The sequence below is a fragment of the Lytechinus variegatus genome, chromosome 3 (assembly GCF_018143015.1).
Source record: "Lytechinus variegatus isolate NC3 chromosome 3, Lvar_3.0, whole genome shotgun sequence".
In the NCBI taxonomy this organism is placed as follows: domain Eukaryota; kingdom Metazoa; phylum Echinodermata; class Echinoidea; order Temnopleuroida; family Toxopneustidae; genus Lytechinus; species Lytechinus variegatus.
The window spans coordinates 72,414,012-72,437,443 of NC_054742.1; the positions used below are offsets into that span (position 1 = coordinate 72,414,012).

The window sequence follows — 23,432 nt, forward strand, 5'->3', positions numbered from 1 at the left end:
TTTCTCTAAGAAATTTGCTCAATGGCCTCTGAAAACAAAGAGAAGCATATTTGATCGTCAAGAAAGCGTTGAATGTCTGAATATGCATAATTTCTAGAAAATATTTTGAACAAACATGTATTTTATGTTGACGTTGCTGGCTTTCCATAGTTTCAATTGATTGGATCAATCGCAACTCTTTGTAAGACGGGCCCCAGTTCTGAGAAGTGAAATCATTTTTTTTATTGTAGTTCGGCAAAATGCTAGGAATACTCAAATCGGAATTCTGCTTTGCTGGAATGGATAGTGATCGAGTAAAGTCAAAATCGGCTTCAATTCGAAGCCGTTTTTGACGTCATTACGATTTAGAATTGAATTTGCTTTCATTCCTACAGGGAATAGACTGAAATTTCGATTTCAGTATTCATCCCACTATTCGGAAATTTGATCGTTGAGAGTTAAAAGGTTGGAATTTCACATCAAACTATATACAGTTTCTTTGAAAATCGGATCGCGAAGGATCCTGTAGTGTTTGCCGGGCTTTTGGTGCACTATGATCCAGGTGGATCTTTGTGTCTTTTTAAAGATCAAGTTTACACATTTTAACTTATATTAATGAACATTTTGAGCCGTGATAGGATAATGATTTAGAATGTACTTTTTTAAATGAAAAAATACAATATTTCTCTTATTTAACAAACAGTTCAACGAAACTACCAAGTTCATTCAGCCATGTTTCAACGATACCCTCGTGCAAGCTACCTCAGATAACAAAAATGTAAGTAGAATTGTTTTTTATTCAAACTGAAACCAATTGTAACAGTGCTTTGTGTTATATATTCTTTTTATGTGGGAACAATAATTCAGACCTAACACAAAATGGTTTGTCTTCGATGTGAACCAATGTTCTGCCAGGTAGCGACATTGGGCAACATTTTGGAGTATACTGAATGTCAGACAAGTCAGATTGGTCAAATATTTGAGATATCCCTCAAAAACAAAATCAATCGAATACAAAACAAGCATGGTCTCCAATTGAAAAACCAATAATCATTCTATTATTGATATGTCAATATGGTTTAACCTGACAGGGAAGTTGAAAACTTTGAAGACTTTGTTGAAATATATACTACACTGAGTACACAATAAATACAATTTAAAAGCAAAATGTGGTTTCAAGCCCCCACCCCCACTGGTACAACAGTGCATGTGCTAGCAGTTGCGGATAATGTCATGCATGTCTTGTAGAAGGGGGGGGGGAGACCACAAACCCCCACAAAACGAAGGATTCACGCGTAACTGGGCTGTCGACATCAATTCTGATTCATTGTGACAGCAGAAGAGACGAAAAAAAAAACGAAACCAGGGTACACTGCTCGAGTTGAATATCCGAAACAAACCTACAATACATTGGAATTCTAAATCAAACTATAAGAAATATACCCTGGCAGGATAACAATTTGTAGGAAACAGCCGTCTGAAAGAAGACCTCGTTCGTCTTCATTTGCGAGCAGGATTTGGGTAGAGAGTTTTATGATCGTGCATCGCAGCCCATTTCCCTTTCTTGAAAGGGATGTGTTTTCAAAATTTGATTAAGGTCCTTGAACTTTTTCAATAATGGAAGCTCTCTGCGTTTACGTATTCATGAGATTTTTATATGAAGCTGTTATCTATTTGCGAAAGGACGTAATGTATTGCGCAGATGGGATGGAACTTGAAATGATATTCTTCCTTAATTACTTTGCCAGACACAAATGAAACACAAATTTAAGGTCTCTGAACTTATTCACAAATTGAAGCTGTCTGTGTATTCATGAGATTGTTACATGTATCTGTAATTTCTCATTTTACCATTGTTTTACCGGTTTGAAGTATCACTTTAACTCTAATTAGCTTCATTTTTAGTTTTCTCATCAGACAGACAGCCTCTCCAACTCCGATCCGGGGTCCCGTAACACAAAAGGTTTGCGACCAATCGCGAATATGAAAGAACCGCACTGATTGGTTCCCGGTCAGTGGTTTAAACAAAGTGCGCATGCAACGATGATCTTGATTGGTCATTGGTATTTAGCGATTGATTGCAACTTTTGTGTTATGGAGCCCTGGTCCTATTTTCTTTGTCGTGCAACATTGTCATTGTTCTACTCATTGACTCGTTTGTAACTTTGTATTCTCTATATATTTGAAATGCCAAATAAAATAATGACAAATAAAATGTTGACAATTTTGCACAGGATCTACATGTTTTGCGGATATTGGATGACATTTTAAATGCTATTTTTGCAAACTACTATAGTATTACAGAGAGAAATAACATCAACAGAAAAATGTTTGAAAAATAAAGTAGAAAATGCTTGTACTTGCTTTCAAATTAAATGACTCTTGTCCCCCAAGTTGAGCGTGCGTTGCATTCCTATATCCGTAGTATGATCCAATGATGACGAGAATATCAATATTTCATATTGAATGGATTCATACGTACGTATTTTCGCTCTGTAATAAAGATAAATGTACTGGATTTATTCAAGGTAATCCCTCCACAAATGCATCAACAACGGAGAGAAAGAAATACAGAGATAGAGAGGTGGGGAGGGGGTGAGAAAGGGTGGGAGAGGGAGGGTTTAGGCGAAGATATAGACAGAAACGGATAACATATAGGATCATTATCCAACAGTTTAACCGTTTTTATGCCGCTGAAAATGCAACTGGATTCTTGCTTCAAACCTCATTCTTTAAAACCATTCCTCCCTTCTTTGTATAAAAATGAAAGAGGACGCAGATTTCAAACTTTAACCAGTATATATTTTTTTTCTTTATTTTTTCTCTACAGTTGATTAAAGATGCACTGACTAGATCAGTCCCCAAACTAGAGCCGTACGGTATGGCAGACCTATCAAAGGCTGTGAGACACGCTTTTAATTTACTTAGTGATGTAAGTAGCATTCATGTGAAGACATGGATAAATTGAATGATTGACCGAGTGGAGTAATTAATGAATGGATGGATGAATGAATGGAGGAATGGATGGATGGATGGATGAATGGATGGATGGATGGATAAATGAATTGATGAATGAATAGATGAGTGACTGACTGAATGAATGAATGAACGAACGAACGAACGAACTAACTAACTAACGAATGAATGAATGAATAAATGGACGAATAAATGGATGAATAGATGGATAATGAACAAATGGATAAATGAATAAATCAATACATGAATGAAAAAATATAATTGAATGAATAAATTGATCTATTTATAAATGCATAAAGGATGAATGACCATAGCAATTCTCAAATCAGACAAAATATGTGATGTTCCAAGGCTATCAGAGGTACATGTAGATTATATTCTTAATAATCTGGGTTTTTTTTCTCTGGAAGTCATCAATTATTGCAGTACATCTCTTTTAATTCATATCAACTCTCCATTCACACTGGAGTCCTCTTTTGGTGTTAGCTAGTGTCAAAATCATTACGGGTTCATATTGAGTGCACATTCTGCTTTTGAGTCAAAATGCAATAATGTGTTTAGCTGTTGTGTGATTGATCACCAAGGCTTTATGGGAACTATTTTTGGTACTCATTTTCATCACGTGACTTTAATACAGCACATGACTACAAAGATGCATCAAATTTGATTGCAATACGTTGTCAGAGTGCGCAATAATGAAAACAATGAAAATACATTAAGATACAAATCCTGGAAATTATTTCAGTGTTTCACGGTAACTTTGTATGCATTTTTAACAGAGTCAATGGATTAGTATAGCTTTTGCTTTCGTTGTGATGAAAAAAAAAATGATATGGAAGTGAACCATTTTTATATTCCCCGTAATGAAATTGAGAACAAATTGGATCGGATTTGATGGGATAAACTGTCAAATGCAAATGTTATGCTGATAAATACTACTTAAGATTTTTCATTATATAATTGATTCTAAGAGAACTGTCTGTTGGAAGAGGAGAGATTATGGAAATTGTGAGGTGACTGAGATGAAAGTGATAGTATACCAGAAGAGAGGGAGGGAGAGAAAGATGGGACGGACGTGATTGTGCACCTTGTATTTTTTTTTAAATTGTATATGATACTTTGTATCTTCTTGTTCAAGCATGAGAATGGCTATCATAATATGCATTTCGATTGACAAGCATCCCAACACGCACCCCACACCATCACACACAACCACACACCCATCCTCATACCCACACCGACACAACCTCCCCCTGACAAGTACACACACACACACACTCACCAAGAACTCAACAGAAAAAAAACATTTAAACATTTCAAATACTTTAAAGTTAATGACGAAAGACGAAGCAGAGTTAGAAAAAAATGATTCGTGGATGTGTTAAAAGCCTACTTCCAGGGGCATGTCTTACAAATAGTTGCGATTGATCCGATCAATCACATCTATGGAAAGCCAGCAAAGTCAACACATAAAATGCATGTTTGTTCAAAAGATTGTCTAGATATGAATGTATATCCATAGATTCATTGATTTCTTGACAATTGGTGTGTTCTCGTTTATTTAAAATGGACATTTTGCAAATTTCCTGTAGAAAAAATTATGACACTGATGAATTTCCATAGAGTATCGATTGATTTGATCGATCGTTGTGGCCCAGTGGATTAGTCTTCGGACTTTGAAACAGAGGGTCGTGGGTTCGAATCCCAGCCATGGCGTAATTTCCTTCAGCAAGAAACTGGTCCACAGTGTGCTGCACTCAACCCAGGTGAGGTAAATGGGTACCGGTAGGAAGTAATTCCTTAAGAAGCTGTGTGCGCTATGAACGCCTAGCTTAGCCGGGTAATATAGGAGCGCCTTGAGCACCTTACAAGGTGGATATGTGCGCAATATAAATATCCTATATCATTATTATTATTATCGTAACTCTTTGTAAGACGGGGCCCAGGAATACGGGCCCAGGTGTATTAATCCGATTTTTGTGCGCGTGCGTGTGTGCTTAAAAGAGAGAGAGTCTAGACATTGGGTGAGAGTGGTGGGTGAGGACGCGATCGATCTATCTTGAAATTAGTGTTAAAAAGACCTATATTGTCAATTCGATATGGATTATGTTGTCAGACTCAGTGCACCACGTGACCATCCTTGCATGCCTCTCTATCTATATTTAGTTCAACAGCACAAACCGTGGTTCTGGATGCAACCAAGCTATCATGATAATCTCCGACATGCTCACAGAAACAGCGGAAGATGTCTTCAGGGAACTCAACCCAAATCAAACGGTAAAGACATTTTTTTTTACTCAGTGTCATCATCAAATGAATTGGTGTCATTCCACCACTTTGTCTTTTCAATTTCACACTGGAAAGGATGATGATATTGTTGTTGGTGGTGGTGGTAATGTTGACGATGACGACGACGAATCGTCACCTTCGTTGACGATAATGATGATTATGGTGATCATGGTGATGATGATAATGACGACGAAGCTGAAAATGGTGACGATGATGATGACGACGATGATGACGAATCGTCATGAACTATAATAATGATGATTATGATGATGATGGTAATGATGATTGTGGTGGTGGGGATTACGATGATTATAATGATGATGGACAACATTAATACCTCATTTATTTATTAGAAACATACATACTGTATATACCAGTACCGATAACACATGGGAGGTGCCAATGCATTTTAATGGGGAGAAGTTAAGACGTCATTTTGTCTATTAAATAAAAGAGGTTATTATAGTCTCGGGGTATTGATGGTTTCATGCCATAATCTTTTCTTTACAACACTCTTCTGCTATCATTCTCTCATTCTTTTTGGCATTGCTTCCCCTCTTTTTTCCTTTGGTTGTTGATCATTACTTTAAAAATATAGGAATGGTCGCCCCTGCATCCGTGTGGCACCACCCCGTCTCTATTCCACCTTTTGTCCCATTTCCAGGGGGGCATTTCACGATACAAATAGTCTGTTATGTTCACCGTCAACTGTTACAAGCTACTGAAATCCTTGCATCTGATTGGTGCAGAACAAAAAAGGCAGTAAAAACCACCACCTCTTTGCTTCATGAAACCCTCCCGTGTTCCACGACTTAAACAACTTCACATCTTCATAAGATAGCTTTCTTAGTCTCATTATCTAAATTGATCACTTGACTAAAATTTAAAAAAGGACCGCATCTTTCCATATATTCTTTTCAACTTGAGCATCTTGATCCTATCGCTCAAATTAACGAAGATGTTGGAGGATATATAATTATGTGCAACAAATGAAATTTGTCAATATCAACTAAACTTCTGGAAGTATATAACCATTGAACTGAATGATTTTAACCCTTTTTGTTGGTTGGACATATATTCCCCGGCGCATTACGTTTTTTGTTTTACAAAACCTCTCAACAATTTATCTTTATGGTGTTTTATGTAGTTTGATGTGATCTTTGCTCTAGGAAAGAACCGAAACCCTTCTGGTGGACCCCAAGACCCCCCCCCAAATAAAATCAATGTTCCACTCTTGGATTGTTCAAAGTGACAAATCTTTTGATAAAGAAATCTTAGACCCCCCCAAAAAAAAAATGGCCACTATATTGGTCGGTCGGACACTCGTTCATTAACGCACTGCTTATTTTGATCAGTCCTCTTTAAGTGTGTTCAAAGGACAGAAAACAAACGACATGCAGCAATGCAGCTATATCTGTGCGTGCGTCAGTCAAAAATAACACCAATATTCACACCCCAGGGACGTTAGCACATTTACACCTCACCCTATACCGTCTTAGGAGTAAAGTATTTCTAGAAGCGCTGGATCAATACAAACATTGATTTTTGTATCATCATCATCATTAGGTAAGGGTTTTCACCTACCAGACAGGCAGGGAAGTAGACGGGCCTACCAATCTTATCAAGGTCGCTTGTGAAAATCGAGGTAAGAGCTTGAAAGCTAGCTTGCTTCAGATATTGACTCGCGCGCCGCTCGCCGAGAGTGGTGACAGCTTAATTATACTTACAAATACTCGACGGCAAAGAGTTCGAGTGGGGGAGACACTCTAGATGCTTTTGCTTTTCCGTTCACGCTTGAAATATCCTAAGTTAACGTCATCCCCCCGCACAAATAAAAGTTTTACGCCCTATGTCAATGTAAAAAGATTCTTTATACTTACAAATATCAGATGGCAAAGAGTTTGAGTGTGGGAGACTCACTTTAGATGGTTTTGCTTTTCCGTTCATGCTTGAAATATCTCACATTTGCACCCCCCTTAACTCCAAAAATGTTTTATGTACTATGCTAATATTTAGATGCAAAGTGGAGCGTTGTGGCCCAGTGGATTAGTCTACTGACTTTGAAACAGAGGGTCGTGGGTTCGAATCCCAGCCATAGCGTAATTTCCTTCAGCAAGAAATTTATCCACACTGTTGCACTCAACCTAGGTGAGGTGAATTGGTACCCGGTAGGAAAAAATTCCTTGAATGCTTTGAGCGCCTATAGGCAGCGCAGCTAAAACCGGGGTAATAATAATAGCAGGGCCCGCTGGGAGAACAGTTTTCAGAACTGAAGTGGCTTCCCTGGGTAAATATACCTACATTATTGTCTATTATTATTATTATTAAAGATTTTGTGACAAATTATTGAAAGACTGTTGATTCATATTTTCTTTCTAATTTGACGTTTTGAAGTGTGTAATCCAACCCCCTTGCCCTATCGTCCCATTGTTTTCAAATAATTTTGTGCGGAAGAATTTTGATTGAATTTTGTACAGAGGTTCGAAAGAAAAGTTTAAGTGAGATTAAAACCTTTCATACTAAAAAATAAAAACGTTATTGGTGAACATTATTTGAAAAAAAGTATACGATCTTCTGAAAATATGCAAAATGTTGTCAGAATGTATTAATCAATTGTATTTGTCTGTTTGAATAAGGCTACTACACCAGATTAGCAACGATATCTGACGTCGAAGAACACGTAACGGTAAGTTTTGATAATCATTGCTGCCTCTAATTTGACTTAACCTTACAGAAGTTGGCATACTCATTAACAATGATCTTTTGGAAATTCATTAGATCACTGTAATTTGTATCATCACATCGCCATTTTGAATTGTGAATATTAAATTGTTTACTTACCATTAATATTAAAAAGTTAACCAAGTGCTCAGTCGACCGATGGTAAATAAACGACATTGATTAATTACAGTTGGAATTATTATTGGAAGTTACAAAACGTAACATAATAATTTTTTTGGAACACATTTCATCTTTTTTTCTGCACACTGTGATCATTATCAATATTACCATTTGTTAATCATTGATCTATATTGTTAATATTTTATTTATGATTACAGAGTTATCTCTTTTAGCTCTGTCGACCGATGATAAACGAATATAAAAAAAAATGATCAACAAAATTCATACTGGAAGTTAAAAAATGTAACATGAAATATTTCATAAACGTATTCCATCTTTGTGATCATAATGATTATCGATTGTTAATATTTTTATCTACCTTTGAAATTACAGAGTTATCTCCATGTGCTCAGTCGGCCGATGGTGAATAAGCGACTACGTAAAACAGTCTGGAGTAGCGTCTACTGGGATGCTTTGGTTAGTATATATCTAACCCTTAATATGCCAGGGACACATTTTCGTGCAATTGTCTGTATTATCTATGCAATTGTAATAATTCATTTTTTTTTAAATGATGAGAGTACAAGCCTTGCAAAACAACAATGCCTCTTGTGTTGTGTATTTGGATTAATTCTTCTACACCAGACAAGATTTTTCCATAGGTTCCTAAACTTAAAAAAAATCCACTTTTGTTCGATAGAAATAATATAATGTGGTATGTTAAGGGTTAAAACTACATAGAGAATGTTTAAAGTGTTGTTTGAAACTATTTTATAGATAAATATTAATTGCAATAAGAACAGCTTTGGTGAGTTTTACGATGTGGCAAATTTTTGTTGTTGTAATTACGGTGTTAGAATGAATGACAAAAATTGTTTGAAAAAAAATTTATACATTTTTTTTCTATGTATAAATTTGTATGATTTTTTTTTTTTTTTTTTTGGGGGGGGATCTAGGGCCCCCTCCCAATATAAACAAACAAATCATCAGTACGCCATTACTAAATATGACTTAATAGATTAGCAGCATGGAAATATGACTTGGATTTGATTAATTCAAAAATGTTCCTGATATTATGGCACGTCGTAATAAAATTTGCCGAGAAGATTTCTTCATTTTCCATCTTTTTTTTTAAACAAACAGGGGCTTGGGTTAACATGCTCGGTATCTCAGCCAGTTTTTAACGTCAAAAACGAAACGGTAAGTTGTACTGTTCTTAGATTGATATTCAATTCAATCTTTATTTCGAAAATAAGGTAACAAAATCATAAAAATTCGCATCGATATCGACATATGAGTTGATACAGAATATTAAGATTGTGTGACTTTCTACGAAGGTTATCCGAAGAAGAAAAAAAAGAGAAAGAGAAAAAATCAAGTTTATGTGTTTAATTTGATTCACCACTCTTTCTGAAATTTCACAAAGTAAAAACCATATAAAAGTAAAAAAGAATGTGTAACGTCATGAATCAACCCACTTACGTCACGCCAATGTTGTAACATGTAGATCGTAATTAAGTATTGTGAATATATAGAAAACGTATACTTTTGTAAATGTTTGATTTTACTTGGCGTTTAACCAAGTAGTTGGTAGTTAACATACTAGTATTCCCAAAGCTTGTACGTCATATAATAAGTTATAGATGTTATTTTTTTCATAGAGTGTACTTTGTTTTGTTTCATTTAGATGGATAAGGGAATACTTGAAGGAGTAGCAGGTTGCGATGTTCCCATCAACGAACTGAAAAAGTTTACTCCACCATTTAAGGTAATTTTATAAAATCAAAATATGTGAGAACTTAGAAACTGAATTCATTTGGAAGAAGAAAAAGGAGATGATGAAGAATAAGAAGAGGAGGAAGAAGAAGAAAAGAAGGAGAAAGAAGAAGTGAAAAGAAAGAGGGGGAAGAAGAAGGAGAAGAAGAACAATCGGAAGAGGAAGACACGGAAGTAGAAGCGAAAGAAGATTAAGAGGAGGAAAGAAAAAAAGAAAAAGATAGATAGATAGATAAATAGATAGATAGATATAAGACAAAATAGAAGGAGAAGAGAAGGAATACGACGATCAGGAGGACTAAGAATAAAATACAAAAGATAAAGAAAATAAAGAAGAAAGGAGATCTTTGCACTATCATTTATCAGACGAAAATTAAAATTCTTTCTTCACCATTTTAGTTTTATATAGAGCGATGAAATACATACAATATCCACTCAAAATCAGTTACGTGCTAGCTTACTTCCACATTTAAATCACTTATTGTTAACTTACTTTCACGTAGTAGTCACTAATTTCTTTTCTCAGCCCACCACACGACCCCGCATGATCTGCATGATGCTTATTATTTCAATCACGTCTCATTATTCAAAGTAGCGAATCCTTATAATCTTCGTTTATGTTCTTCCAGCTTGGTGTGAACGGATATTCGTTTGCGATTACAAATAACGGATACATCCTCTACCATCCGGAATTGAGGTATCTTCATACGGATGGGAAAGTCAAACCGAATTACAACAGTGTGGATCTAGCCGAGGTTGAATTATCCGATACCGAAGACGTGGTAAGAAGCAAAACTCTTTATGATTGAACTTTTTTTAAAACTTTGTAATTTCCGATCTCATGCCTTAATAAACTGCACACCAATAAATTCGAGGCTTCTGAATTTTATTTCAATCTTGTTCAACTGTTTGTTTTTTTATATTTTCTACACAGTTTAGTTATTAGATTAAGTTAAGAATTCAGAATTATCTCATTTTTTCCCCATTTTCAGGGGGTTTGCATTAATACTTTGCATTATTTGTTCTATTGCACCAGAGTCAGATGTAAGTCATTTTGGACTGCGAAATGAACACACAAATAATTGCTTTTAAATTGGATTACAATAGCATTCGATGACTACAAAATCTGACTTTGAATTTGAGACTCGAGATGGAAATCCTATTAACAACAAACAATAGGGGGTGGTATTTTCAATAGTCGGATATCGAACATCTACGAAGCTCTTTTATCTTGCATTCAAATAAATGGAAATGCTATATTCATTTTTGGTAACTAGGTATGCACTTGTTTAAAAAAAAACATCGATTTTCAAGATGGGGGGGGGGGGTGAATTCTAACAAAAAGGAGTAACAAAATAAGAAGATGGATGTCCCAAGAGTCTTATTTTCTTCTGATAAGCCATTTTTTTCTTGTTGTTTTTAATGTTGCAACATTAATCAATTATTTCCCCCTGATCAGGATTCTTCCAAATGGAGTTCTGCACATCTCGTTTCGGGAAAGGAGGTGACAATATGAATGCCAAATTGAAATATTTTTCTATATTTTTGTATGGATCGAGTAGAGCATGCGAAATTAATGACCAAATATCTACTAACACCTCAGGGGTATTTTTCGTGTACTAACTCTAATTGCCGATTTAGAGAATACAAGGGATTACCAGAAATGTTTGTGCTTCATCTTTGCCTTAACAACTCTATATTTTTATGCACACTTTTAGGCATTTAACGAAACAGCTGAGAATGTTGCCTAAATGATTAATTATTGTAATTGATTTCCCTTTGTCATGTTTATTTGAAATCGAATCGGGCCTGTGTGTTGTAAATGTCAGATTATGACATTTAATCCCGGCTGTTTCATCATTTTCAATTTTTATTTCTTCATTGCACTTAGTGAATTGCGATTGCATCGGGTATTTTGATTTTCCCTTCTGTTTTGTTCTCGTTCAAGTCATCTTAAAAGGAATGATTAGACGTTATCCTTAATGATTTTTACAACCATCACATTTTATCAGATTAACATCAAAATTTTCAGCACTATCTTTAATATGACATATTACATTTGTTTCCATATGCTTTTGCAAACTGTTTTTTAAAAGTGTACCACGATATAAAAATCAATTCCATTTTCTTTTATTACAATTAAATGAATTTTATTCTTACGAGCCGAAATAACAGGACATATTTGCTTCTCAAGCTGTCTGGATGCATTCAGTAGACAAGAAATATATTCTAGTTCATCAAAGGGTGTAGAAAAACACAGCTTATTTTCATTATGTCATCAACCAAGACATGTAAAAGGAAATGTAGATGTGTTACGTTTTGTTGATTTCACATACTTGTTGATGTAATAATTGTGTTCGAGTAGAATTCGTGTGCAAGAAAGATTCAGAATAATTTTGACACGACGATTAGGAATAGAATTAAAATCATGACAATACTAACAAATGCTAACTTTTGTATATATTGCAGTCTAATATATCGTCTAATAAAACATCTTGGCCATTATCATGTGACTTTGTAGGTTAATTTTAGAATATTTCCATGTTTGCAATGTTTCATATTTTGTTCATTTATATCCATTAATCATTTTAGGGAGAAATCGAAAAAGGGTAGATACTTGGTATATTCATGTTTTTGGGTCTAGTGTTCGTGTTGATGTTGTTATTGAGTGTGGATTGTGTTATCTCACGCGCCAATGCCGAATTAGTCCACGTCCTGGACGATTTTTACTGATTGGGCAAACCATAACCAACACACACACGCCCGGGCCCGCGCCCTCCACTGATTCACTTACCCCCAGTGATTCACCTTACCCACTGATTCAGGGTTTGTGTATGCGTGTACTGTTGTGGGGTTGTAGTGTGCTGGGTGTTTGGTAGTTGTGTCGTACAAAATAACAACAGTCCAGGAGGTGGACTAATCTAATGCCGAATTAGTTTGTGTTAATAAAAGAAACACCGATCACATTAACGAAAGCCCAACAAAATGCCACTCCCATCAATTGTAAAAGATTCACATAAGTAATTGCTCGGCTCTTATCTCTTTAGGCATATAATGTCAAAAAAAATATTTTGCAACAAAAAAAGAAGAATGTTTAAACATTTCAAGGCTTCGCAACGGGAATATTGTTAAAATATTAAGAAATTTACAATGTTATACCTCCATGGGTGGATTATTACAGTGTTGCTCAAAACTTAATGAACCCCACCATAAAAGTTCTGCCACGTGATAGATATTTAATCGTAAAGTCAGGTAATAAAATTTTACATTCAATTAAGTACGTTCTCTGGACTCGCCGAACATTGTAGAGTTGTTGTCTACATGCAACATTGAGCATGATGGAGTACATTTTGTGGTAGGGTTTACTAACTTTTGCGCACAGCTGTATATCTCGACCTTATCGCAGATATTCACCAAGTGTCTTGTAAATTGTTTTGGGTGTAGATTAATTTGGTGATGACAAAGGCGAATTTCTTCGTTCTAAAAGAGTTCTACTAATAGTGACAAGGCTTAAGAGGAATCCAAGAACTCTAGAATACTGCATGTGAAGCGAATACAAGATAATTGTTTTTAATTTTCCTATTCATCTTGTGCATATATTCTTCATGTTTGTGTGTTCCAGCATATCGCATGTTGCATACGTTTGGAAATTTCACCTTCATAATAAGTTGATCTTTCGATTTTTGAATTCGAGACATTTTGTTTCTTATTTTATTAATAAATTTCTCCTTAAATTCATATTCTATTCTTATCAAACGATATCGTTTTTGGATTGTTCTTTCATGCGAACGTTTTATGTCTATCTGGTTAGATAATAATAAAACAACAAAGTTATCATATGACATATCACCCTCTCCTTATTGGTAACAAACATATTTTAAAATAAAAGGAATAGCCATTTAAAAAAACCTTTCAGATCTTTCTAAACCTTTTTGTTACTAGCTCCGTAATGAGATGGTGGACAGACTTTCTGGCAGCGTTACTATGGAGATTAAACATATGTTTGATGATATGGTAAGTTTCCAAACCCAACGAGTTCAATCATTTCGTTCATAGTTTTTAGCTTCTAAAAACTTTTTCCTCACAAGCAATCTGACCATAGTCATGGAAGTATAAAAAAAGAAATCAGATAAGCTTGGTAATTGAAATGTAAATTAGAAATATGACCTTATTTTACGGGATCAGTTTTGTTTGGGGGCGTTTTTTTTTCATAAATCTATAACCATAAGCTATATCACATTAGACAAACAGAGAATTAAAGAGTGTACTCACTTCCGATTTTAACATCCCTTTTTTCATACACTTAAAAACACATCTACAAAATTTTACCCAATATTGAGTAAAAGGGAACAAGCATGTTTGCTACGTTTTTTTTTTTACCCTACATTGGGTTATTTCAAAGCAACATTGCGTAAAATTTATCAAATATTGGGTATCCTTTTACCCAACAACATGCATGTTCCCCATTTACCAAATATTGTGTAAACCTTTTTTAGAGTGTAATTATGTGACACCGAGTAGTTGATTTAATGATTTGAATGTTTGAAATTTTAAGCAAAATGTTCTGTTAAAAACTTGAATTTCTCTTTAAAAAAATCTTTGTAATTATCTGCACATTAATATGTGTTTTTCACTTACCTGCAGAAAAGAGTCAGCGTTCGACGCAGTAAATATTATTTCACTCCTCTCCACGACACTCCTTACAGGTAAATAAAAAAAAAAAGAAGATCTTAGTAAGTCAGTTCGGTCTAAACATATATTAAAGGCGGTACTTTTTGTTATTTTTATGTTATGTTACTTTTAGTTATTACCCCTACCGATTATCAGTCCTCGCCTGCCCATTCCCCACTCCATGGGGAGTCTCCAGCAATGCGCCTTGGCTCTATAAAGCATATTCAGATTGAACAAACTGCACTAACTTTCGCTCTTATCGGGGTACCCGTTTTCCTTCCCGAAGCATAATTATCAAAACAAATCCACAAACCATTGTGATATTATGAACGTGGAATAATTGGATTAATATTTTATTCTGACGAATTAATCTTCCTCTTGTGCAATACAGTGATTCGCATTACACTGTACATTGACTAAGCCACATGTGATCAATTTTATGAAATAACAAGAGTATATGAACGTTCTTCTACACTCTAAAAACAAATCAGTCAAAAATGACTAGTTAATAGGGTCAGCTGGGTGCAACTGTTATTCTAGTCATATTTGACTATTTTCTAGTCATATTTTACTAGAACAGAGTTATTTCTGACTAGAATGTATGTCAGAAATGTGAATATCAATGATTGCCATATCAGTTGCTCCCACCTGACTACTGGTCTAGTCAATTTGACTGATTTGTTTTAAGAGTGTAAATGTATCCTGTGTGCAGTAAGCATTCGTTATATCAATGTCTCGCGACAATTGATATGACTGTATACCTAGCGTCACCCTTTTTCTATATGTCTTTATCGTTTGTTTTTAGCTTGGGAATTTCACTCCCTGAATCGTATGCGAATAAACATCTAGAAACTCCAGCTCTGTTCGAACAAGAACCTTCAGATAATCAATCTTCCGCTGATGTGTGCGAGATACAACAAGGTAAGCCCGGCGAGCACCACCATCTGTTGCGATCCGAATTTCAGAGAAATTATACTAACGTTTGATATGAACATTACGACCAAATAAATCTTAGCGATCAGAGCTTAGAATAGCGGTAGGACTACTGAAAATGAATTTGAGTCTAATTTGAGCCACCATGTATGAATAAAAGCGAATTCAATTCTAAATCGCAATGACGTCATCACCGACTGCTGGTGCGAAATCGATTTGGATTTAATCCGACCACATGGCTTGCTGGAAAGCAAATTTCTGATTTTATTTTTCCTAACATAGTGCCGAACTTCAAGAAAAATTACGTGTTGGAACTTTCATATTTAATGCAAAATGCGATCTATAAAAAAAAAATCACGTCGCATCGGATCACAAAGTGTGCACTGGGTTTAACCATGACAACAAAATGACAGTGAATCCTGATGCTTTTGCCTAGTTTATCAATATATTTATTTTTTTGATGAGTCATGATAAAAAGGATAATAGAAGATCCATTTTCTTTCAGAAGTTAATCCGCGGTTTGTCACTCAAATACACTCATGAGATTCAGTAATCATAAGTTCTGAAAATCCTTAATGTCCTGTGTTATGGGCATTTAAAGTGTTTATAACTTACGTCTTGCTCATTCATTCCTCAATTCGTATTTACAGCGGCTAGACTATTGTTTGGAGATGGAACACTCGGACAAACAATCATAGCAAACTGGTAAGCCAAAAACATTCAAAACTTACTCGCTTATAACCGTTTTGACGCACACATATACAAATAAACATACAAATTTAAAATACGATTTAGCCAAACATGCTTTCATTCTCATAGCTCTCGTATTTTCCACTTCCGATTATAAAACAGACGGAAGTTATTCATCCAGAATTTGTGTTGTTTATAAATTTAAAATCTCGAGCCTTGTATAATTCCTATAGTGGTACATCAGTTCGCTTCCAGGAATGCATAACCAATAAATTCTGAAATATGATTACTGGATTAAAACAAAAATGGTAACAAAGTTCCATGCATCATTTAAGATAGCTTTAACTTCCAGCAACGTTTTGAAAATGTTTTACTGATTGTCCAACAGGCTGTACTGTAAGATCAATTACAGTTCTTCTGAGCGATACGAAGGAGAGGAACACGTTGCTCGATTCCTCCAGGATGCGGCGAAGAAGGGAGGGAAACTGAGTTCTACCTGTGAGTAATGATATTTGACTCCCATTTTGAGTTGTTGATGATGACGATGCCGGTAATGAAGGCGACGATGATGACATTAGTTTATGATAATGATGATAATATATGGTAATTGTGAATAATTCTGATGAAGATGGTGATGATGAGGATAATTATGTTGTCGATGATGATGACAATTGATGATGATAATAAAAGATAAGGATTGCGAATGTGACTAAATATGATAATGATGATGATAATATAGTTCATGACGATAATGATTATATCATAAATTATGATGATAATATAGTTTATGATGGCAGTAGTTAATGATGACGATAATGATTATTATCAATGATGAGGATGATGATTATGTTGATTTCGATGATGATGATGATAATATTACAATTTTATTGATGTTCCCTTTTTTTTTTACAATTGCTTATGATTTTATCAATGATTATTATTAATAATGATGATCATGACGATGATGTTGATTTCGATGATGGTGGTGATGATTATTATGATTTATGATAATGAAGATGATAGATTAATGCTGATGAAGATGATGGTGAGGATGGTGATAATATTACAATTTTAGTGATTTTGCTCCCTTTTTACAAATGCTTTCTTCAAGAAACACTTCGTTCTGGACAAAAACACAATATTTTTTTAATATGTCAATCCATTAATTTGCATCAGCTATATATTACTTTGTTTGATGTTTGAATGGAAATGAATAAAAGAATTGAATTGAAAAAACTTAATTATTCCAACATATATTCGTACATTTTTAAAACTGTTTTGGGGGAGATTATCCGACGATAATGCAAATTAACTTTTCTGACAAATCAAACAAATGCTTGAATACAATCTATAGTTATTGTAGAGATTATATGAATATTCAATAATTGTGTTGAAGAAACCAAATATTCATCTTTTTATATAGATCTTCAATTATACTGAGAATAATATTATGCGCCCAATTATCCGATTACGGCCCTCTGGACGATCATATTCCAGTGAATGCCGAAATCCTCCCTCAAATAACGAAAGAAAAAAATAATGAGCTGATGGTCTATATGAGGCTCGAACTCATGACCCTCGCGTTATTAGCACGATGCTCTGCCGACTGAGCTAACAGACCGTTGCTGATATTGCCAAAGCACTTTGATACTTTGATACTAATAGATAAGTCGATGGGGAAGTATTTACCCAGAGATACTATATACAATGCAATGTACATCCTCTTAATTGATTTACCATGCATACACAAACAGTAATACAATAGAAGCTTGCAACGGCATTGTAAAACAAAGAACAGAAATCATGATGCTGGAGATAATGGTCATATAATGAGGTGTATAATTTTGTTTTGAGTTAAATCTTTTCCCTTTTCGACATGTACTATAATTTCTTTATTTCAAAGAAAAACTCAATTTTAGAGAAACAAAAAACAACTCACCTAATTCATTCAGACATACCTAACATAGTGGTAAAATCGTATATCCTTAAAGTGGACTGGATAATATCTTCTTATGTCTTAGATTATACTGAGAATAATATGCGCACAATACCATATCTAGGCTTTTGACAATATCTGCTGATTATTAAAATTCATTTATCAGACAGATTCCTCGCTCAGTTAGTGCAAGATTTTATAAATATAATCTTAGGATCTTCTTTACATCGTGTGGGAGACCATACTTAAGCTTACAAGGACACGTGTTTTTATTACTATTTATTTATTTATATCCTAGATAAAAATTATTATTTATTTATTTATATCCTAGATAAAATTATTATTTATTTATTTATATCCTAGATAAAAATTATTATTTATTTATTTATATCCTAGATAAAAATGAAATCTTGCAAATCCTAATCAAGAAAAGAAGATGTTGAAATATCTTCCATAATTACTATGCCAGCTCTTTTAGCTGATTAGGTAACCAAATTTTGGTGCTGCCAATTTCTTCTTGTGGTCTGTTTCATAAAACTTTCTACCACAAAAACAACGAACAAACAATCTTATTGGTAAAAATGAGAAACCCAGGCTAGGGAACAAATCTGCCATTTAGAATAATACAAGAAGAGCAAATAATAATGACGCAAATTTTCTCGGGTAAAAAAAAGTTTTATGCAATATGCATACAGGGCCTTGCTCGTGTAGAATTATCACATTGATAGCTTTCAGAAACATAAGATCGGTTCATGATTTGTTAAATAACTCCGAAGACACGTAGATAAAAATAGCATTAACTTTGCAAAATATCGATTTATAATGATTCAAAGACAGCATTACGTTTCGTATGGGACTTAATCCTAAATTAAATGAATTTTATCGATTCTATCTTAGTTATGTTTCAAAGTTTAATTAGCTGACCCGATAGACATATGTTTGTTTTCTGGACTAGATTATGATAAGGTTCTAATCATTTGCTTCTATCCTTTTGCTAATGTCACACCCCATGAAACCGACTCCAAATAAACCAAATATATTACATCGGGAATAATGTCAACGCTTTACTCGAACTGGGCCCTGTCCTACAAAGAGTTACGATTGATCCGATCAACCTCAAAATGGAAATCCATCAGTGTCATAATTGCTTTTTACAGGAAATTTGCGCAACGATCTTTGTAAAAAAAAAAGAAGCACACTGAATTTTCAAGAAAACATTAAATGTATGATATCAAGAAAATATTTTGAACAAACATGCATTTTAAGATGTTGACGTTGCTGGCTTTTCATATAGTTGTGGTTGATTGGATCCCATGCGCGACCATGGGGTCTGGAAAAGCACCCTAAACACGTAATTTCCATATTCTGAAAATGCACCCCTTAACAAGTATTGGCGTGTGAAACCCTACCCTTAACAAGTATTGGAAACAAAACGATACTCTTGGCAAATATTACCTGAAATGAACCCCTAAACAAGTACAGGAATGTTTTATTGTTACGGGTCCTTCGGTCGTCGGCTTTCAGGGGCGGATCCAGGATTTTGAAATAGGGGGGGGCGCCAGCGGCGAGGGAGCTAAGCGACCGAGCGGGGGAGGGGGGATACCCCCCTCCCACGGCAAGGACTTTTTCAAAAAATCATGTCCAAAAGTCGTATTTTGAGAGCACCTTTAGAAGAAAAATGCACACTTAAATCACTGTAACTTCATGAATAAAAGACACATAGTCCACCAACCTCCTTGGTCAGATGGATTTGGGTTTACGCGCATATCATCGGCAGCGATGGGGGGGGGGGGGGACGGGGGACGTGTTCTCCCTCAAATATTTCGGGGGAGGTCGTCCCCCCCCTAGATTTTTAAAAAACTATTTTTTTTCGATTTTGCTGGCAATTTTTTTAAAAAGATATATTGTAATCAGCAAACCTATAGATTATCAAACATTAAAAATGGGGTAAGGGGGGGGGGGGTAATGTCACAATTTCTACTTTTTAACAATACATAATGTGTCCTCGGGACGTTTTTCCCCAGCACGAAAGTATTTTATTCTCACCCACCCCACCCCCACCCCCCCGTCACATAAAATCTTCACTCCTTACGCTGACATATAGCTGCCTATACACAGCAAACGCGGAGTGGGATCGACTGGTGATTGCCGGGGTGATTGAGAATATACAATTTTACTCCTTGATAATTCGTTGGAATGATTGCTTCGGCGAAACTTAGTTGGGGCGCCCTGGATAATATGCCTCTGAATCTACCAGAAAGTGTAAAAGTTAGTTTACATTAAATACAAATATGTCTAACCTATACACTTCACTGAAAACGTACATGACCAAGGCAGAATGATAATGCTTCGCACGTGGCGCCCGATATAGGGCTTCATCTTTGAGTGAAGAATAATCTCGGGGACAGACATTATCATTCGCATCGTTGACACTTTCTCTCGCTATCTGTTACTTACAGTTTACATGTATTTGCCATAAAGACGGACAAACGCATGTTACAAAAAACACAAAATTTCGGGAAAAAATGATATCCAATCCAACATCTTCACACTGGTCACTGCACTGCAACTCCCGATTACAAGTGGTGCAACTTTCCAACCAATCGACTTGCGCGCCCTGGAATTCCGGAATTTACATATTGCAATACAGTATGACAGAGGTGCATTTGTGCGAACACAAAGGCCATGAACATAAGTTGAAATATAGTTTTGACTAGATCTAGCCCTTGAAATTGACTACATTGTACCAATCCAGTAAAATATAACCATCAAAAAAAAAAAAAAATCCGGCGAAAATAGGGGGGGGGGGGCGCGCGCCGGGGCGCCCCCCTCTGGATCCGCCACTGGCTTTACCTTATTTGGTTTAGTACGACCCCACGTCCTTCTACACCTCGCGCAAATCGGACTCTAAACACGAAGTGTTGGGGCAAAAAGGACATCCTTTATAAAACATTATAATTTTGTTTTATCATCCCCGCAAATTCGACCCTAAACACGTAATCTTCCTAGCGAAGTAGGTACCCTTTTTTCATTAATTTTGTGTTTTTGACACCCTTATCACGTTACGTACGTAACGTGCCCTATCGTGAAAAAGACATCCTTTTTACGTGTTTTTTTTTTGGTCGCGCATGGTATCCACTCGTCAATAAAAGTGGCCCCCCGACACCGACCCTTCTACGACCTTCAAACCATTGCATTCCCTTTTTACCTTCTATAGTACCAGTAACTATTTTTTTCTTGAATTCTCGCAGGTGATACTGTCATGGTCAACCACCTTATATTTGATGCCAACGTCACTCGCTTCATGCCGGATTACTGGAAATTAGTTTACGGTGAAGCACTCCCGAGGTGATTTAAAAAAGTATTCTAACTGGGTCCTGGGTTTGATTTTAGCCTTTAATCAAGCCTATTATACATGTACACTATACGACTCGTTGCGATCATAATTACAAAGAAATTGTCATAACATTTTGTATGAACATTCCAAATAAAGAATAAAAATCTTAGCAATCAGTATTCAGAATAGTGGTAGGATAACTTAAATCGAAGTTCATTCTAGTTCGAGCCTCCCTTTAGAAAACACCAGTAAATCCAATTCCAAATCTCAATGACGTCATCATCGGCTTCGATTTGGACTTTACTCCTACCACAGGGCTTGCCGCAGAGCAAAATTATGATTTTATCATTCCAAACATCATGTCGAACTTCAAATTAAATAATTTTATTTCTTGGAACTCTTGTATTGCAAAATGATAAAAACGCGTCGTATTAGACCGCATATAGAATGCAGTTCTCTGGGCTTTAGATCAGTTTCAGTTGGTCGTTTTGTGAGACGAAAGTCACATTCCCTAAACCCCCCAAATAGTGGTAGACTCACTAAAGTCACAAGAGCCCCCTCCTCCCCCGCCTAGCACTATTCCACTCCAGTAGTTCAATCCCAGAATGGGTCATATTAAAGAATTATTAATATGGTAACGGTAATTAGTATTGATCATGGAAAAGACATCATGACGACGGTAGCAATAATTTGATGCAGAGGTGGTCCGTTTTTGTCTCACCTGCATAGCAGAGGGAGACTATAGACGCCGCTTTTCCGACGGCGGCGGCGGTGGCGGCGGCGGCGTCAACATCAAATCTTAACCTGAGGTTAAGTTTTTTGAAATGACATCATAACTTAGAAAGTGGACCTAGTTCATGAAATTTGGCCATAAGGTTAATCAAGTATTACTGAACATCCTATTAGAGATTCATGTCACATGACCAAGGTCAAAGGTCATTTAGGGTCAATGAACTTAGACCATGTTGGGGGAATCAACATCGAAATCTTAACCTGAGGTTAAGGTTTTGAAATGTCATCATAACTTAGAAAATATATGGACCTAGTTCATTAAACTTGGACATAAGGTTAATCAAGTATCACCAAACATCCTGCATAAGTTTCACGTCACATGACCAAGGTCAAAGGTCATTTAGGGTCAATGAACTTTGGCCGATTTGGGGGTATCTGTTGAATTACAATCAAAACTTTAAAAGTTTTTGGATCTGATTCATGAAACTTGGACATAATAGTAATCAAGTATCACTGAACATCCTGTGCAAGTTTCAGGTCACATGATCAAGGTCAAAGGTAATTTAGGGTCAATGAACTTTGGCCAATTGGGGGTATTTGTTGAATTATCATCATAACTTTGAAAGTATGTTGGTCTAGTTCATAAAACTTGGACATAAGAGTAATCAAGTATCACTGAACATCCTGTGCGCATTTTAGGTCACATGATCAAGGTCAAAGGTCAATGAACTTTGGCCATAATGGGGATATCTGTTGAATTACCATCATATCTTTGCAAGTTTATTGATCTGACTTTTGAAACTTGGACATAAGAGTAATCAAGTATCACTGAATATCCTGTGCAAGATTCAGGTCACATGATCAAGGTCGAAGGTCATGTGAGGTCAATGAACTTTAGCCACATTGGGGGTATTGTTGAATTACCATCCTTTCTCTGTAAGTGTATTGGTCTAGTTCATAAAACGTGGAAATAAGAGTAACCAAGTATCACTGAACATCTTGTGTGAGTTATAGTAGTTTTCAAAGTCAGCACTGCTGCTATGTTGAACTGCGTGATGCAGGTGAGACGGCCAGAGGCATTCCACTTGTTGTTACAATCAAGTCAAAGTTAACCATATTGTAACAGTAACCTAGTATGGATTAAGATTTTATTTCAATATCACTTTCACAAAATCAAACCGTGTGCTCTCTAAATAAAGAGACTTGATTTTGAGAGTATTTGATCCTTTATCCAGATGAATCTCATCTTACTTAATCAGATATATCGACAAT

General features: G+C 35.6%; 1 protein-coding gene and 1 non-coding gene across 3 annotated transcripts in view; one reads left to right on the plus strand and one right to left on the minus strand.

The window, feature by feature from the left end:
* Positions 1–23,432, plus strand: part of LOC121411878 (voltage-dependent calcium channel subunit alpha-2/delta-3-like) — a 105,686-nt gene that overhangs the window by 58,558 nt on the left and 23,696 nt on the right. Inside the window, exons 9-24 of one of the 2 annotated variants that reach the window (XM_041604764.1) lie at positions 683–757; positions 2,810–2,911; positions 5,122–5,232; positions 6,811–6,889; positions 7,881–7,930; positions 8,479–8,562; positions 9,229–9,285; positions 9,773–9,853; positions 10,491–10,643; positions 11,321–11,365; positions 13,804–13,875; positions 14,506–14,567; positions 15,338–15,453; positions 16,116–16,170; positions 16,544–16,653; positions 21,343–21,439. In XM_041604764.1, coding sequence (XP_041460698.1) covers positions 683–757; positions 2,810–2,911; positions 5,122–5,232; positions 6,811–6,889; positions 7,881–7,930; positions 8,479–8,562; positions 9,229–9,285; positions 9,773–9,853; positions 10,491–10,643; positions 11,321–11,365; positions 13,804–13,875; positions 14,506–14,567; positions 15,338–15,453; positions 16,116–16,170; positions 16,544–16,653; positions 21,343–21,439 — 1,349 coding nt within the window. The remainder of the gene's footprint in view (positions 1–682; positions 758–2,809; positions 2,912–5,121; positions 5,233–6,810; positions 6,890–7,880; positions 7,931–8,478; positions 8,563–9,228; positions 9,286–9,772; positions 9,854–10,490; positions 10,644–11,320; positions 11,366–13,803; positions 13,876–14,505; positions 14,568–15,337; positions 15,454–16,115; positions 16,171–16,543; positions 16,654–21,342; positions 21,440–23,432) is intronic. The other variant, XM_041604765.1, reaches the window with a different exon arrangement.
* Positions 17,704–17,776, minus strand: TRNAI-AAU. The gene has a single exon. It is a non-coding gene; the product is annotated as a tRNA-Ile (tRNA).